The sequence below is a fragment of the Alternaria ventricosa genome (genome assembly GCF_023758065.1).
Source record: "Alternaria ventricosa strain BMP 2768 chromosome Unknown scaffold_15, whole genome shotgun sequence".
NCBI lineage: Eukaryota > Fungi > Ascomycota > Dothideomycetes > Pleosporales > Pleosporaceae > Alternaria > Alternaria ventricosa.
In genome coordinates this window covers 342,464-359,676 of record NW_026055695.1, presented here as the reverse complement: position 1 = coordinate 359,676, position 17,213 = coordinate 342,464, and the positions used below count along the sequence as shown (strand labels likewise).

General features: G+C 54.1%; 6 protein-coding genes across 6 annotated transcripts; 1 reads left to right on the top strand and 5 right to left on the bottom strand.

Moving 5' to 3' along the window:
- Nucleotides 1–480: 480 nt before the first annotated feature.
- On the bottom strand, nucleotides 481–5,282 carry J4E93_008044 (uncharacterized protein; the record flags this gene model as incomplete). The annotated part of the gene is made up of 5 exons (XM_049345947.1): nucleotides 481–1,645; nucleotides 1,699–2,203; nucleotides 2,280–4,317; nucleotides 4,365–4,797; nucleotides 4,843–5,282. The coding sequence occupies 5 exons, from the start codon at nucleotides 5,280–5,282 to the stop codon at nucleotides 481–483; spliced, it is 4,581 nt and encodes a 1,526-aa protein (XP_049196880.1).
- A 975-nt stretch (nucleotides 5,283–6,257) lies between these two features.
- On the bottom strand, nucleotides 6,258–7,293 carry J4E93_008043 (uncharacterized protein; the record flags this gene model as incomplete). Its single annotated transcript, XM_049345946.1, has 4 exons — nucleotides 6,258–6,554; nucleotides 6,605–7,026; nucleotides 7,083–7,110; nucleotides 7,156–7,293. 4 exons carry the CDS (start codon nucleotides 7,291–7,293, stop codon nucleotides 6,258–6,260), a joined length of 885 nt encoding a protein of 294 aa, XP_049196879.1.
- A 569-nt stretch (nucleotides 7,294–7,862) lies between these two features.
- J4E93_008042 (uncharacterized protein) lies at nucleotides 7,863–9,623 on the top strand (the record flags this gene model as incomplete). The annotated part of the gene is made up of 2 exons (XM_049345945.1): nucleotides 7,863–9,399; nucleotides 9,451–9,623. 2 exons carry the CDS (start codon nucleotides 7,863–7,865, stop codon nucleotides 9,621–9,623), a joined length of 1,710 nt encoding a protein of 569 aa, XP_049196878.1.
- A 606-nt stretch (nucleotides 9,624–10,229) lies between these two features.
- J4E93_008041 (uncharacterized protein) lies at nucleotides 10,230–11,344 on the bottom strand (the record flags this gene model as incomplete). The annotated part of the gene is made up of 2 exons (XM_049345944.1): nucleotides 10,230–10,633; nucleotides 10,678–11,344. The coding sequence occupies 2 exons, from the start codon at nucleotides 11,342–11,344 to the stop codon at nucleotides 10,230–10,232; spliced, it is 1,071 nt and encodes a 356-aa protein (XP_049196877.1).
- A 1,196-nt stretch (nucleotides 11,345–12,540) lies between these two features.
- On the bottom strand, nucleotides 12,541–13,521 carry J4E93_008040 (uncharacterized protein; the record flags this gene model as incomplete). The annotated part of the gene is made up of 1 exon (XM_049345943.1): nucleotides 12,541–13,521. One exon carries the CDS (start codon nucleotides 13,519–13,521, stop codon nucleotides 12,541–12,543), a length of 981 nt encoding a protein of 326 aa, XP_049196876.1.
- A 566-nt stretch (nucleotides 13,522–14,087) lies between these two features.
- J4E93_008039 (uncharacterized protein) lies at nucleotides 14,088–15,742 on the bottom strand (the record flags this gene model as incomplete). The annotated part of the gene is made up of 3 exons (XM_049345942.1): nucleotides 14,088–14,502; nucleotides 14,555–15,141; nucleotides 15,197–15,742. 3 exons carry the CDS (start codon nucleotides 15,740–15,742, stop codon nucleotides 14,088–14,090), a joined length of 1,548 nt encoding a protein of 515 aa, XP_049196875.1.
- Between the last annotated feature and the right edge of the window lie 1,471 nt (nucleotides 15,743–17,213).

The window sequence follows — 17,213 nt, the reverse complement described above, 5'->3', positions numbered from 1 at the left end:
GTCGATCAAAGTACAACACAGTCGACAACTATCGGCTTCATCTCTCAACAATCTCATTCTATGCAACCAGTAACCAGTATCCACACTCCCCTACTTCCACACTCCACACTACCCCCTCCCCTCCTTTCCTCTCTAATCTATCCCCTTCGCCTCATCGAGGAGAAGTAATCGGCTTATCAAACAAAAGAGAACGCCCATGCTATGCAATACAAACCTAACAATGCTTCCCAGCCGTATCCGAAGCCAAAGCCAGGCGAGACCGTAACGCCATTCTCGTATCCACCGCTGAGCAAAAGTATATCCGGGATCCAATCCAAAAAGAAAATGTACAAAGGAAAAACACACCCCACACTCGTTGGTGTGGTAGGAAGGTCAAAGACCAGTCCACCCCCTCCTCCTGCGTACCTGCGTCAAGTATCCATCTCCACCCCGCCTCTCCCCAGGACCTTCCCTCTCAGGCGACTTCGTCACCTCAGATTGCTAATCCTGCACCCCCTTCCTCGCCGCCGTACTCATTTCCCCACCACTAGTCTCCCTCCTCCTCCTCACAATCTGCAACCGTGGGAGCGGCGGCGCGTTACTCGTCGAATGCACCGGCTGGCTACTCGACGGCGCAGGAGACCCAGTGCTATGTCCATGAGAAGAAGCATGCCCGGGAGGTGTTTCGTTCTCGCCTCCGACAACGCTTTGTCGACGCCGACTCACGGCTTCGCTCATGCGTCCTTGACGCGCTTTGGGAAGTCGAGACGAGGACTTTGCGTTGTTGTGATTCGCTTCTATACGCGCGAGACTGGTTGCTGCGTCGCGGGAGGGAGGGCGTGAGGAAGTGCGTGGACCGGTTGGTGTACTGGTGTTTGATTGGAGGGCGGCGAAGGAAGTGGAACTGCGAGCGAGGGCGGGTGGTTTCGAGCGGCCGGAGGAAGAAGGAGGGAGGACGGCGGTGGGGTCTTCGGCGAGATCCCACATTGCGGTTGAGGATTGGGAGCGTGTGATGCGGTGGTCGCCGCGGTGACCTGTCGGTGTGCCGGACATGGGTGGGAGCATGAAGGTGGATTTGAGTGAGTTGGGGGTGGGAGGTGTGAGACCCATGCCGCTACTGACCAGTGTGGAACCGGTGCTAGAGCCTGAGCCGTCGCGGCGGCCGGCTGAGGACGCGGGGCGGCGTAGGTTCATGCCTACGGTCGAGGCGCGACTAAGGCTTCGTTTGCCGTTGGATCCTTTGCTGATGCCAGAGAGTTCGACTTCATCACAAGCGCGGACGAGCTCCTCGGCCATTTGGCGTACCAATACCGCGGAGTCGTGTTCCATGAGCCAGCTGATGCGCTCATAGCAGCCGAACGCACGTATGAGCCAGCAGCCCTCGTCCTTCGCATCGCAAATCGTCCGCAGGATACGGAGGAAGTTGAGACGCGTCACAGCATCCTTGTGTCCCAGCTTTTGTTCTGTGCGACCGAAGATCTCGGGTACGGCGAGGGAGGCAGCGATTGGTGGTGACAAACGAACCACCTTCTGCAGTGGCTCGAGCATGTTCTCAAAGGTAGAGTGTGGAAGGTCGGCGGAGGTGTACGCGGAGATGATGGCGACGGTGAAGTTCGATTGCGAGGAGAGGAGGTATTGCTCGACGCGCGCGGTTTCTTCCTGAAGCCTGTAGTAGTTAACATGCCGTACATAACTTTAAAAGCTTCATGATATACATACCACACGAAGATGGCGTCCAGGGCCGTCACCGCCCAATTGCGGTCGCCCAACAGCGAAACGTAGAATGCCAGACCCTTTGCATCCCACAACATCTTTCGTGCCACCTTGCCCGAGTTGACCATCTCAAGCAGCACCGGCAGCGCAAACTCCTTGAGCGGGCCGCCCTCGCGCACAACTTCCTTCAGCAGAGGAATGATGTCCGACAACGCAGCCTCCTCCTGTCTGCTCTTGTTGTGCCGACACAAGTTGTACATGGTATTGAGGATCTGGTTTGAGATCTCGCGATGGAACGGAGGGAGGCGAGCTGGGTCGGAGGCGGATCGCTGTTGACTGCGGCTCATTGCGTCTTTCTGTCGGGTCGACTTCAGTAATTCGATTAGGATGTCGATCGCGTTGGAGTTTTGTAAGGCTTCGTGGGTTGACGAGAGCGAGCTGAGGTTCTTGATGAACTTGAGCATGGTGATCTGGTGCGGTGGTGCCATCTTGCGGAGATCTTTCAATACACCTGTACGTTGTTAGCTATGTTTAAGATTGCGACGACGCCGTAACTGTCGAGCCTTGTGAAATGTGAGATAACTTACGCTTCAGGATCATCCGATCCGCCACAAGATCCTTGACATGACTCTCAGCTTGCGAGAAGATGAGAAAGATCTGTACAATCCTGCCGACGATGAGGCGTGCAACCTCACCGTCCTCCTCCACCATGCGGTTCAAAACCAAGCTGAGGGGGTATAGTACGCTCGATCTCGAGAAGATGCGACAAAAGTCGTTCTTAGGAGTCGGGCCCTGCAATTCAAAAACGCCAAATACGCCGTTGACACCGATGAGCACCAGATCGCGCTCAGCGTCAATGTCCTCCTCCAAGAACTCAACAAGCACATTAATACCACCACAGCCGATAAACATCTGCAACGTCAGTGTGCTTGTCTGGTACATCTGCCGTACGAAAGCCGCAGCTTCTTTCCGGATGTCGCTGGGGAACTTCTTGGAGGCGAAGTAACAAATGGTAGGGATGCCACCCAAGAACGACAAGCTCTCTTGTGACTCAGAGTCTTCCAGGATGATCAGGTTGATAATCTTCAGAAGAGGTAGGACTACCTCGTTGTGCGGTCTGGTTCCGAGAATCTCCAATATAGGCAGCATGCCGTGGCTCCGTAGTATGATCGATCGCTTATCCGGAGATTCATGTAGCACCTGCAGCAGTTGATCTGCAATGTCGAGTAGCTCGTCGTCGGGTTGACTTGTCTTCAGACAGCCTACAAGACTCTCCGTCATTTTCGTCAACCGGTCGTCCCGGTCTCGCGCGACGTTGTTTTCCAGGTTGATATTGTCAAGGCCCTCATCAAGGTTCGCGAACGGATCAAGATCATCCTCGTCGGCTATGATGAAAGAGTTCGCCATCTTCGATGTGATCATGGCAAGACTGCTGTGCTCACTCCCGCTATCACTCTCGGCTCGGCTAGGGTTAGCAAGCTGACTCTTGATATCACCAAAGACATCTGAAAAGTCGTCACCTTCATCCTCGGCGTACTTTTGAATCTCAATCTCTGACTGCGTCCGCTGCAGCTGCTTCCGCGTGGATGTTGAGCTCGTCGATCTCTGATGGACATTGCCACCAGACTTGAGATCGCGCGTTGACTTGGGCCCTGCTTTCAGGTCGCTGGGATGGAACAATCGTGGGGAGAAAGTGTCAGATGGCGGGCTGGAGTTGGTGACGATTACTTGTCTAGATGGCACGGCTGGCGAGTTTGCGTACTGCATGGACGCTAGCTTACGCTCAAAGGCACCCTCATCAGCTGGCATGAGATCTGAGTAATCCTCGACAGTGTCCTCGCGAAAGAGCTGACTTGGCCGCGCTGGCGCTGTTGTCTTTGGCTTAGGAGGCTGTGCAGGCCTTGGTGTACCTCGCAGGAATGCCGTTCTCGGCTGGGGTTCATGTCTATCCTCGTACTCTGATGTGGAAGCGTTCGAATTTGATCTCGAAGACGTGTTCGATGAAGATGCAGACGTCCTAGGTCTACCGTTGGCGCCTCTCGACCTCTCAACCGCTCTATGGCCCGACGCTTTCGGGAAGCTCTGGAACTGCGCCAAGTTCATCGGACTCTTCACCGTAGCCTCGCCATCGTACTCTGCCATTTCTGTAACCGACTCAAAACTGGCAAAAGCCTTGAGCTTGTCGCTCGAAAAGAGACCGCCAAAGTTGTCCTGTGGCTTCAAGTGTGGCATCTGCAGGGCGCGGGGCGATATGCTTTCGGCAAAGTCATTGTCCCAGTTATCGTCATGATCTAGCTCTGGGGAGCGGAACGACTCAGCGGTGGGTCTGTGCTTCGGGATGTTGAGATTAACATTGGCCGGATTCTTGCGAGATGAAGCAGCAGGACTGGCTTTCTGCAAACCCGACACAAGACGCGAGCTTCGGCGCAGGGAGCTGGGCGACTTTAATGCCTCGTTCCACTCCTGCACGGACTTGACTGCTTCCTGATATTCGGTAGGTTTTGTGGGTACTGCAGGGACAGTCCGCTTGGCGCTGAGAATCCATGGGTGCTTGAGGAGGCGTTTTGCGGAGATGCGGAGCGTGGGATTCTTCTGGAAACACTCCATGAGGAACTCACGCAGCAGCTGTAGGGGTTAGCATCTGACATACAAGGGACCGCGGGTGCACTTACCGGAGAGGCACTTCCAGGTATCGGCGGGTGCTCATCGTTGACGATTCTGAAGAGGGCCTGCATGGGCTGCAGCTTGTGGTAGGGCGGCTTCCCTTCGATAAGCTCAATGACTGTGCATCCCAAACTCCATATGTCTGACGACGTAGTAGCGCCGGATAATTCGATGACCTCGGGAGCCATCCAGTACGGCGTGCCGACGACACTCGACTGGTCCAGACCTGACTGCTTGGTGGCTACGCCAAAGTCTGCCAGCTTGACGAGGCCCTCCTTGGTCGTCAGAATGTTCGCGCCCTTTATATCCCGATGTATGACACCCTGCTCGTGGAGGTAGAGGAGGCCGTGGAGGACCTGCGACATGTACAGCGCGACGAGGTTTTCGGGGAATTTTCCAAAGTTCTTGCAGATGCTGTGCAACGATCCGTTTTCGCAGTACCTGACAACATTAGCTACGCCCAAGATGTCCAATCGGGCCACTCACTCCAGAATAATGTACAGACTCTCGGAGCTCCTCACGAAGCCGTTGTACTTGACGATGTTGGGGTGGTTCAGGTTCTTGAGCAGGTCAATCTCCATCTCCATGTTCTTGAGGTCGGCGGTGCCCAGGTTCTCCAGGCGGACCTGCTTGATGGCGACGGCCTCGCCAGTCCCCCAGTTGAGGGCGCGGTACACGCTGCCGAATGCGCCTTTGCCCAGGCAGTCGCCCAGCTGGAAGTCCTTGAGGCCATCGACGCCCTGGGCGGCCTTCTGCGCGGTGCCCTCTCTGCTCGGCCGCTGGTCGCGCTCGCGGGGCTGGCCATTGTGGTTGGACGACGACGACGACTTCTTCGCGTGGCCCGGTGTGCTGGTGGTCGGGGCGGAGGGCTGCGACGAGCGCGAGTTGGAGGCTTGGTGCGCCGGTCGGGAGGGGTGTGAGACCATGTTGACGTCTTCCTCTGGCCCGGGCCGGCTGCTATGCCGTCCTATCGTCGGGGCGTCGTCTGTCGCGGCGCGGAGGTGCGTTGGCGGAGGTGGGCGGCGGCGGCGGTGAATGGCGGGCTGCGGTGTGCATATCCTCCCTCAACACGCACTCGGGGATCCAGACCGACGGCAGCGTCGCGGGCAAAGTCGCAATTGTTGTTGTTGCCCATGCGCGGCCCAGGCAATGCGTTGGAGGGGCCCGTTACCAGCGCAAAGCAATTATCACACGGGGATCCTGGCCGCGAAACACGCTCTAGCACGCCCAGCGAATCCCAGAGTCGCTCTCGCCTGCCAGCGGCTGCCGTTGTGGAAAGACTCGTCGCCCAGTGCTGCCGCGGAGATTGAGGCAGACGGGGAGTCGCTAGACGGCGGCGACTCGAGCTGCGGTGAATGTCTTGTTGCTACTCGACCTGCGCGCAGTAGCGGCCGCGCCGTTGCAACCTCGCATCCTCGCTTCATGCGCCCTGCCTCGTACCATCCACTCACCGCGCTGCACCTCATGGCTGCCTCCGGTTCCGAAAATTGTGTATGCACGTATGCATGTAGGTGGAAGCAATGCGACGCGACGCGCCGTACTTTATGTTTCTCTTAGCAAAATCTCGTCACAAAGACACATTGTCATCCAAGACATCCTCTCCACGTGCGCTAGCCCCTTGCATAAGCCACACATAACATTTCCGTCACCTACGACGCGCCCCATCATCATCAAATGCTTGCGTCACATTACCTCTCGCTATCGCTCACTATCGCAATCAGACATCATCAGCATGGTTTATCGCTGTCGCGGGGAATGTGGGGAAACGGCTTCGGTCAGCCTTGTGGAAACCCGACCAAAGAGGAAGTGCCGATGCACGAGTCAAGCTGAGACGCCTGAAAGTTGGTATGATTTCTCATCAGACTACTTCATCATTTCCCTCACATCTTCGCCGCCAAACTTTAAGAGCTCACAACGTTGAGCACACCGCCATCCACCGTCAGAATTTGGCCGTTGACGTAGGAGTTCTTGGTGAGGAAGATGACGGCCTGTGCCATCTCCGCGTCGCTGCCCGCCCGTCCATGTGGGACGTGGCCCTTCTCCTGGATCTTCTCATCCGGCAGGTCGCTCTTCTGGTTCTCGTCGCTCTCCTTTGCCGTCATTTCAGACGGGAAGTAGCCAGGGGCAATGCTGTTCACGCGAATGCGAAGCTGCTGGAACTCGGCCGACATGAGTTTGCTCAGATGGACGGTGCCGCCCTGGCATACAGTCAGTATACATCCGTCATATATCGATACTATCATCTCACCTTGGCAGCGTTGTAGCTGAAGTGCCCTTGCGCGTCCTTCATGATTCCCGACATGGACGAGATGACAATGACAGAGGCAGAAAGGTGACCATGGCTCTCAGTTCCAGCTTGGAGAAGCGGCAGGAGAACGACGGTGGTGAAGTAAACGGCGGTAACATCGGTGTTGTAGGTCTCGGCCCAGCCCTCGAATGTCTCGTTGTCGAAGAGCTTCTTCTTCATGTCGGTCGCGTTGTCTGCATTGGGAATACCCTTCTCGCCTGAGATGCCGGCGGCGGCAATGAGAAGGTTGATGTACTTCTCCTTGGACGCCAGCTCCTGGTACATGCGCTCCAAGTCGTCCTTCTTGGTTACGTCACATGGCGAGAGAGGGATGATTTGACCACCTTGGTCGGGGCTGTGTGACTTCGCTGCGGTCTCGAGGGCTAATATGGTCAGTCTCTCCGTCTGACTGATTGTAGGGGCCTGCAGTCGTGCTTACCTTCTTGTCGACGACCAGTAATGTAGACCTATCTGATGTTAGCATTGTTCATTCGTGAGAAGAAGGAACGTACTTTTGCGCCGTTCGCAGCAAGGGCCTGGGCAGCCATGAGGCCGATACCAGAGCCACCTCCAGTCACTACGCATACATAGTCTTTGACTGAGAAGAGCTTCGCCACGTGAAGGTCGGAAGTGTTTGCTTTGGGAGGCATGGTGAATCGAAGCTGTATGTTTTGGATGGTACCGAGATGTGAAAGTTTCGTTGGATTGAGAATTCCTGAGTAATTCGCAATTGAATAGTTCACAGAAAGGTGTAGGACGTTCGTGCAAAAAGCGTAGAAGTTCTATTAGTATAATTAGCTATGACGTACGGCTGTAAACAGCCCACCTGGCCCAAATAGGCTTAGGCCCAACGCGCTCATGCCACAGCCTCTCTTGCCTCATGCGGTCTCGCGCAAACTTGCCGTTCAGCCCGTTCAGCCTCGACCTCCAACGTCCAGGCAGTCGCTTCCATGACCGCGCCACTATTTGTTCGACGTGCCTCTTCCGCGCATCATCGCATTGCTTTCACTCTTTCTCGACACTCCATCATAATTTCAACTCACCCACGGTTGTCTAACAATGCCTACCCACGGCGCGTAGCACATACACGGCAATCTCCAAAACTTGGAGATTATTACTTCCTTCATCTTCCTAAAACATCTTCACGCGTCTAGAAACCGCGGTCATAGTTCGCCCACGCAAACTCACATGGGAATATCGCCCTCAACCGCCCGCCGCAATGTCTGACCCACGATACGAGCTCATGGTTCCACCAGGAATGAGTGACCAGCTATGGCCCGAGCGCCTGGACACACCCGGACTCATCCCGCATCACCTCAAACGCTCTGCGACAGGTCAGTTCCCCATCTTAGAGGTTGTCCAGCGTCTACTTTATCGACTCCGGCCAAGCGGCATCTGCGATCTTGAAAAGCTCCTCGCACTCATCGGTCTCTACCAAGCTATTCGTCCCGCATACAAGCATCTGAAGGATTTCTTTACATGGGCCTTTACTGTTCAAGTCACCATCCCAGAGACCGATCCAGTCGCTAGAGAGGTTCTGGCGTGGATGGGCTCGGAGGTGATACTCAACAGCCACACGAGGAGTGCCATGCTGGTCACAGGAGGCACACAGGATCCCAATGACGAGTTTCATCGCCGAATGATGGCGGCGCATAACCCGAGACTTGCATCCGAGAAACCGGACGATGAGGTTCTATGTCTCCCGCCAATCGGTACACGACTATTTTGGGTCGGATTTCGACCGTATCTATTCTCACGTCGAGGTGGCCCTGGCTATCGGACCAACAGTGGTATGACCGGTAATCTGCTCGACGATAGTGGCCAGCTTCAAAACTCCCTCACTATCATGACGCTCGGATGGAGCCTCAAACCACTGAAGCAGTTCACCAGTCTCTGTCGCGAGTTCCGACTCAACAACCTCACAGGTACCACAACGGTATACTTCGCGGGAGATCGTACAGATCCATACGGTAACGGCTGGCAGTCAGTTTCCAAAGCCATTCGAAAGCTCGACACTATAGACATGGACGAGACCACCAAATTCGATATTGTCAGAGACGCGGAATACTACTACAGCGAGGAGTCTCGGTCATTCTTTGCCGACTGTGGTATCCCATATCGGCGCGGGTATCTCTTCCATGGGCCCCCGGGTACCGGCAAGAGCTCATTCAGCGCTGCATTGGCGGGCCATCTTGGCTGCGACATCTACCACATCAATCTTTCCACCGGTAGCATCAATGATGGAACACTTCACCGCTTGTTTTTAGGCCTTCCCCGCAAGTGCGTAGTGGTTTTGGAAGACATCGACTCTGCTGGTATCGGTCGCGAACGAACACCGCCGGCTGCCCCAACAGGAGCACATGCGCAAGCGGATGAGACTTCAGGTGACGTCGCTGGTATCCCAGGTGGCATCGGTCCGCTACCAAAACTTCGGGCTCGTGATTATCCAGGTGTGGGTCGTAGATCGAACACAGTTACACTAAGCGGCCTGCTGAATGCTATCGACGGAAACGCTTCTCAAGAAGGAAGACTCTTGATCATGACCTCCAACGCTCCCAATACGCTTGATGCGGCTTTGACGCGTCCCGGCCGCATCGACAAGAAAGTCTATTTTGGCAACATGGACCCCAGTGCGGGCAAGAGCATCTTCAAGCGCTTGATTGGTCGCTCAGCTCTCGCTCATGATGCCGAGTTTACCATGGCGCAGATCGAGGAGTGGGCGACTGAGTTCGCCGACAAGATGCCTACTAATACATGTAAGTGGTTATGGCATTTTAGATCCAAATTTCGTACTAACAGGAATATAGTTTCCCCAGCGCAAGTGCAAAACTACCTCCAAGGCTGTCGCGGCGACCCTCTCAAAGCTTTGAACGATGTCGAAGCTTGGATTGCGGAGACTAAGCTTGAAGCGGGGAAGTCGAACGGCGCTGAGCACGGCACTCAGAATGTCACTCAGAATGGCACCCAGAATGGCACCTAGAATGGTACTCAAGACAACGCTCAAAACCACGCTCAGAACGGCGTAGGCCCGGCCGTTTCAACCAAGCCCGTCCCAGATGGTAGTGAGTTAAAAGCTCTGCTCCTGGCTGGGAGCATGGACTGAGACAGCATCGGAGAAACTGCGTTGATCTTCCCAGAGTACTGACATTACATTTACAGCTGCGTCCACCCCGGTTCCTCCAATGTTCTATCTGTGGAAGTGGGAACCACAGCTAGAGAAATGGTATAAAGGTTCGAGGCTCTTACAAACAGCGGCATGGACCGTAGCACCACCTGTTAGGGGATCATTTGGGTAGACGATTGTGGTGGCCGGTAGACTGGGGTGAAGACGTTGGGTACGAAGAGGTAGAGAGGGGTATTAGGATCGTAGACGGGGATGAGATGTTGCGCGCGTTCTTCTTCTCTTGTCCACGAACGTTCGCGTATTTGGTAGTGGATGAAACGACGTCCGGATAGCCAGCAAGGCCTAAGCTTTTCCATGCCGCTGCTTCTCATGTTTTAGACTTAGTGAAGCTCAGTGCACTTCATTCTCCGACCGGGCTCTCCGTACAAGTGCCCTTCTCATCCCACTTATATATTTTTCTGATCAACCATCAAGCCGTCCACCATGCTCAGGTTGAAAACGTCCCAAGTCCAACTCCAAGTGAGCTTCGGCCTTTTCGCAGATTGCAAGAAGATGGTTGTGAATTTCACAACAACCGGCGCGCATCATGGTACCGTGACTCTGAGAATAAGTGAAGTGGTTAATCCCGCTCAACTTCTGATAGAGCACTTCGAATGAAAGTTCTTCGAAGGGATGTTGGTCATGTTTCTCGATGCGACTCAGCAGCTTGTGGTCCCACAAGCTTTTTTGTAGGAATCCTAACATCGTCGCCGAACATCCATAGCCGCATCCTACGTTGCCTTCGTATAGATCTTGGTTGAGCTTGTGAGTGCCGGCCAGCAGCTCTTGGATAGCTGCACACCTCATGCTGTCAAGCTGACCCACCCCTGTAAGAGTTAGCAGATGCTCAGGGACCAGTTGGTTTGCTTACCTTTTTCACCGCGTGGGAAAGGCAGATCCAAGAACTGTATCGGACAACACGCCTCCCTCATCGCCATCGACGCCATACTCTCAAACACCTCCCACTCCTTCAACTTCACACCCAAAAACATCCACAGCATCAACTCTTCGCAGTAAACTGTAGGCATCAGCTGCTCCTGGAGTTGATCCTGCCACTCCTTCGTAAACAGCCTCAACGCATCTTCCATCTGGTAGTAATCTGCGACCAGAAACAGCGCAACAAACAACCTGACGCTGATCTTCTTCGGTAGAGCCACGAACTGGAGATGCGCAATATTGAGCATGATGGCAAGGGCATGCGGGTTCCACTGCTGCGCGCGTACGTGATATAGACCGTCCTCGGTATTTGGGACTGTCTCGTCGTAGTTCCGTTTAAACATTTTTTCGAAGTAAGGTGACACGATGCGCAACTGTCGCGATGACACGAGGTAGTGGACTTTGGTAGGTTGGGTAGGTATCTGCTTGGACTGCGCAGTCTCGTTCTCAATACTTGCTTTGGCGGCCTCTGCCTGAGCGATCCAATCTCCCAGGGATTCGCTCTCGTTTTTCCACTTTGACTGCAAGGTACTCCGGTATTTGAGCTTGATTAGCATGTCGCCGTTTGGGTCGATTGTTACGAGCTTCGGCTTTTCGCCCATTGTGACGAAGAGGTGCGCTGGGTAAAGTCGACGTGACGATGTTGGGCTGGCGAGTTGAGAGAGTCAAGTCAGCGTGTGAATCGAGCGTAATGGGTAGGTGGTGAAAGACAGCGCGTTTGCTCGCCAAGCCCGCTAGTTGGATCGCGCTGATGAAGACAAGAGGGAAGGATTAATAGAGCAGTCGGGCTCACCTAAGATAAATAAGTGGGCACAGAAAACCGCATAGTAGTAGGTAGCTTCATGTCCCTCTGCGTAGTTGCAGTACGAGTGAATTGAGTGGATGGCAACCATATGTAGCTAAGTTTGAAGAAGTGTAAAAGTAGACGGCGTCAGTATACGTATTGCGCGATGACAGGTTTGCATCTTGATCATGAGATGCAGTTTACTTAGTGTGATACCACCTTTTGATTCGAAGGTTATGCTGTCATTTGACAATCTGATCTAACTGAGATACGGTGTCGAAAGACTCTGCCAATTCTGCACCTTTCTTTCCTCGGCTACCCTTCATTCGTTCGCTAATACATGGCCATCCATCGCTACCCTGTCTCGCCATTGACATCACAGACATCTTCTCTGAACCCTCAGTCCGAGGGTTTGACGGGTTTTGACGGACTGAGATCAAGTTGGAACTTCAGATCGTCGTCGACCTTCTTCATGATTTGATCGAACAAACCGCGGAAGTCGCACTTCGCGCAGGCTCCTATGGGCGTATATTCAGAGCAGTGCACGTTGCCATAATAGTCAAAGGTCTCTTTCCGAATTGTCATAGCTCGCACAGCATCGCAGGCTTTCTGGATGCTCGTTCCATAGTAAGGCGGTGAGATGCTACCTCCAAGGGCGGACGACAGTCCGCCAGATCGCTTGTACAATATCAAGGCGCCCAACAGGGTAGCCCGACACCTGATGCTGCAACACTCCTCGCCTTCGCTAAGACTTTGAACAAACGATTGAGATGGTGAATGTGTATACTGAGGAAAGCGGATAGCATGAGTCTGAAAGCACTGAAGCACAACGAGATCAGTGAAATGCACGTCAGACAAGAAACTGTGCAATGACAACCGCAATAGGCGTATCGCCGATCAACTGCATGTGCTGTATTACCCCACTCGGAGGTCTGTGGATAATAAGGTATATACATGAACTACGTTTACATAATTATAATTCAGGAAGCGATACCTTCAAGTTGTATGTGCCCTCTAGTAGTGAGCAGGGGCGGGGGTAGCCTTAGGCCTGACCCTGGTCTCCAAAGTGCAAGGCGTGCTGCTGGCCTTGACACCTCCGTAGCCCTGAGCGGCAGAGGGCTTGGTGGGGCGATGAGCAGCATGGGTAGGCTTGGGGTAGGCGTGAGGCCACTTGCCAGAAGGCCTGGGGCGACCCCAGCCGAAGCCGCCTTGGGGACGGCTACCGTTGTGGAAGTAGTCTGGGCGGGGAGTGCCAGAGGGGCGTGTGGTGCCAGAGGGACGCATGCCGGTTCCGGTGGGGTAGGCTGCTGCTGAGCCTGTACCGGTAGGGCGCTGAGGAAGAGGCGACGAAGCAGTGGCGTCAAGGGGCACGCGGGTGCTTTGAGCCTTGCTTTTGGTGCATGATGTGGAAGTTGCGGGTTTGGGTGTCGCAATGGTAGAGGTAGCTGCCGAGCTCGCGCCGGTAGGCTTCTGAGGGGCAGCCGATGAACGGGTAGCGTCAAGGGGCACGCGGGTGCTCTGGGCCTTGCTCTCGGTGCAAGTCGTGGAGGTTGCAGGCTTGGATGGCTTGACGGTAGGAGGAGCTACCGGGTATTCAGCAGATCCGGTAGGCTCGACAATAGACGAGCTGGATGTGGTAGAGTACACCGGCAAGAGGGACAGAAGAGGGACCGCGGCAGTCTCTGTGAAAGCAGGTGCAATAGCAGGGTTGAAAAGCTGGGACGCCGGGATGTAGATGGACTTGAAAGGGTTCGGCAGATCATCGTCGGGAAGGAATCCTGAGGGTATAGCTCCGAGGGCGGATGTAATAACAGAGACGATGGGTACTATGGGCACCAGGGACGCAATCGGGTTTGGAACGGGCGTGCCGTACCCAGCAGGAGTTGTAACGGAAGGAGCAGGCTTCGAGCCTCCAGCAGGGGCGTCGTAGCTGTTATCGCCATACTGAGCAAAGGCCGTACCGGCAAGCAGGGAAAAAAAGAAAGCAGAGTGCATCATGATGCTAGCAGATGATCAAACAAAGCGAGGAACGAAATAAAGAGCGAACGACCAGCGAACCAGGTCAGTGTGTCTGAGAGACGGTAAAAAGAATGTAATCGATGCGAATGATCGTGAAAGCGGTAGTAGGTCGTCGTCATGTTGGAGTTGCTCCCCTATATAAACAGGCGGGCAATGAAACAAGCCATTTCCGCTGGGGCCTGAGGCCTGGACCAAGAAGACGGCGCCAATCGAGGATCATCTCGGAAACATTTGCAGTGCACCCCAGTGCGGGGACCGATGTGCCTGTCCCAAGGCCAGGTGAGAGCTGCGAGTGGTTGGGTTGCTGAGGCGCGGACCGTAGAATGGGTAGCGTAATTGCGGTCGTTTCGAGTTGTTTCGCCAAGATCCCGCTAGCGGTAGATCGTCGCTTCAGCACGTGACGAGGTCGGGACGGGATGGTCTAGATCATCAGCTCGTCATTGCGTCAACACGCACCATTGTCCGATTCATCATTTAGATTTGAGGACTCCAGCGCTGAGTACTGACTAGCATACACTTAACGGCCATCTCGATCTATTGTATCACGACGCCGTCTTCCGCCGCTTAATACCGATCCACATGTCCTCCCAGAATCCTACACCACCTTTGACTACAAAATTGCCTTTGCGGCTTTCGTCGATCTCAATCTTGAACGTCCTGAAGAACTGCAACGGGGCCTTGTACAACTCCATGAGCGCGATGTCTTTTCCAAGGCAGACTCTTGCACCATATCCGAAGCCCATGTTGTACTTATTGTACTCCTTTGCTTTGTCTTCGCTTTCGAGCCACCTTCCTGGACGGAAATCACAGGCATCTTGGCCATAGATCTTCTCATCACGGTGCACGAGCCAGGGGTTGCAGGTTATTTCGGTACCGGGCGGCGCGTAGCGGCCATGCAGGTGCATCCCTGACGAACCCACAACACGAGGGAAGATGTTGGGAGCGGAGGGACAGAGACTGCATTCGTCAGTACATGGGAGTAACAGTGGAGAAGATGGTTATGACCTACCGCATGCTTTCTTTGACGCAAGCAACGTAGTATGGACAATGCTCCAACACTTCGTCATATTGTGGCATGGGGCTCAACTTGCCCTCGCGAGTAACGCGATCTATCTCTTCCATCAACTTCGCGTTTACTTGAGCATCAGAGGTAATGTACGCAATCATCGCTTGGAATGCAGTGCCCGTCGTATCAGCGCCAGCGAGCAATACGAGAAGGATTTCAGCTTTGATGTAGTTCAACTCCAGCGGTGCGCCGTCTTCTGTCCTTGCATCCAGGAAAGTCTGTAGCAGATCGACTCTGTCGACTTTACCAGCTTCAATATCTTGGATTCGCTTGGCAATGAGGTTATCACGGAAGCGCATCAGCGTGCCAATACCAGAGTCGTCCTCTGGCTTCGCCACAAGATATTTCTCGCCGAACCATGTGCCTTTCGCCCATTGTGTAAACGGCCAGAGCCGAGCCATTAGACCAAAAGGGAGTAGACCATCGTGGAAGCCTTTGATCAAGCCGTCGATATCGGAGCCGCTCTCGATGAATCCGATGGGTGCGCCAAAGCCAATCTCCGATATGATGTCATATGCCATATATACTGCCTACATAAAGTGTCAGTGCCCCTGATCGCCAGCGTAACGATAGTGTGAAGCGTACCCAGGGCGCAAAGTCAAATCTTCTGCCATCGCCGAAGACTTCCTCCAGCTTGTCAGTCCACTGCTGGATGCGATCATCCACTAGCCCTTCCATCTTTCTGACGTTGCTGAAACTATATGGGCCAGCAGCGATCTTGCGAAAGTGCGCGTGGTGCTTGTGTTCCCGCATATTGAACAAACTCTCGGTCTTGCCGAAGCTGCCGGTGATATAATGATTCGATTTGTTCGATTGACGATTGTAAACTTCAGGGAGCTTGGTTGCATCGGATACCAAGAGTAGGGTAGGGGTGACGCGGAGGACGGGGCCATATTTGCGGTGTAGGGCGAGTTCGACCTCGCATTCATCAGCTTTGATGTTGTGATAGGCGATCCATAGCCGTGTTACGCTGGCCCAGAAGGGACCCGGGAAGTGTCGTAGTGGGTGGAAGTATCGATAGTAGATGATCTGGTAGACGCATCTCACGGTAGCATATGCCACGAGTACTAGGAGGATATTAGGTATCGTGAAGTATGAGGAGAGATGCAGACTAGAGTCTTGCGTAGACATCATGCGGGAACTGCAGAATACGAGTACACTGGATCAACTAGAAAGGGACGCTGCGATGCCGACAATAGATATATTCGTTGAGTATCCATCGCTCCAAAGGATCGTAAAGTACTCTTACGGCGTAGGAAACTAACATGTCGCCCGGAGAAGCATCGCCAGCGCCTTTTGAAGAATTCACACATATGATTCGACATGAAACCATCCAGCAGTCACGCCTCTCTTCCACATGTTCTCCGATAGCGTGGCGGGGTAGCGAACGCTAGAACGATGCTGTCGCGGGGTACATACGCAGGTACGGGCAGCGTTTTCCGATCTACCAGCACAACGCGGGGTCGGGAGTTGCATTCCATACCACAGAAGCGACATGTTCGTGCCGTGGTTGATGTGCGACATCAATGAGCTAGGCGTCATGCCAGCCAACCCAAACTTGGCTGAAGGCGATAATTTCAATGGTCAGTGATGATGTTGTGAGGACGGAAGTCTCTGTCGAGCAAAGACACGTGTGCGTTGAAGCGGACTCGATGCCGTGTCGGTTCTGGAAAACGAACTTTGAGCCCTGGAGGTAGTCGAGGTGACGCACGCAGCCAGAGCGGAAAGATCCATGGATGGGTTGCCAAGGGCGCTAATCCGCGCTGATCTTAGCGCTACAGCCCCTGGATGCCCAGCCCTGGAGGCACCCGGGCGCGTATCGCCGCGCGGTTTGCAGGCCAGAACGCGGACACCATCAGCCTCCTCTTCCTATCCTTTCAATCTCATCTCCCGCACGTCGAATCGCGTCGCGAGACATGCCATATGCGCAGTGAATGGGACACTTGAATCAGTCAGCAACAGATCAAGCTCCGCAATTGCGGACACCTGGGCAGTCGCCGATTGTCGTTCTACTCTCTTCTGCCACGCCGCGTCGGCAATACCTTATTCACTGGCCAAAAGCTTCTTCGCACAAAGTCATCTCCTTAGCTCATTCCTACTGTACAGATAGTTCGATCTCAGCCGCGTATGCAGGAACGAACATGTCAAGTGCTTAACAAAGTTCGATTTCGTCCGTTCACGAACGACCGACTGGGCGTGTTGCCGCTGCGATTGGCCTAGCTCTGTTACATGAGAATGTATCGCGACACATCGCAGCGAGCCGCTTCTTTCGCCGATATGGACGGGGTTATAGAGGTAGTGAAGCTTTCGACAAGCAAGCAGCTTGATCTGACGCTTCAAATCGCAACGCTCGGCCGGCCATGTGACTTCTCTTAGTCGCTAGCGACGTAGGACTATTACCGTTTAACACATGTTGTTTTATACGCCTCCGGTTTACACAGGTATCAGCAATGCAATGTTTGCTTGGCCAGCCGGCACGGAAGTGAGTGGAGCCAGGAGCTATCCTCCTCGAACTTATATTCTTTTAGATACGCGCACGGGAAAAGGTCACTCCACCACACGAGCTTATCCTGCCAGTCGATTAGATGCCGTTGTAACCGCC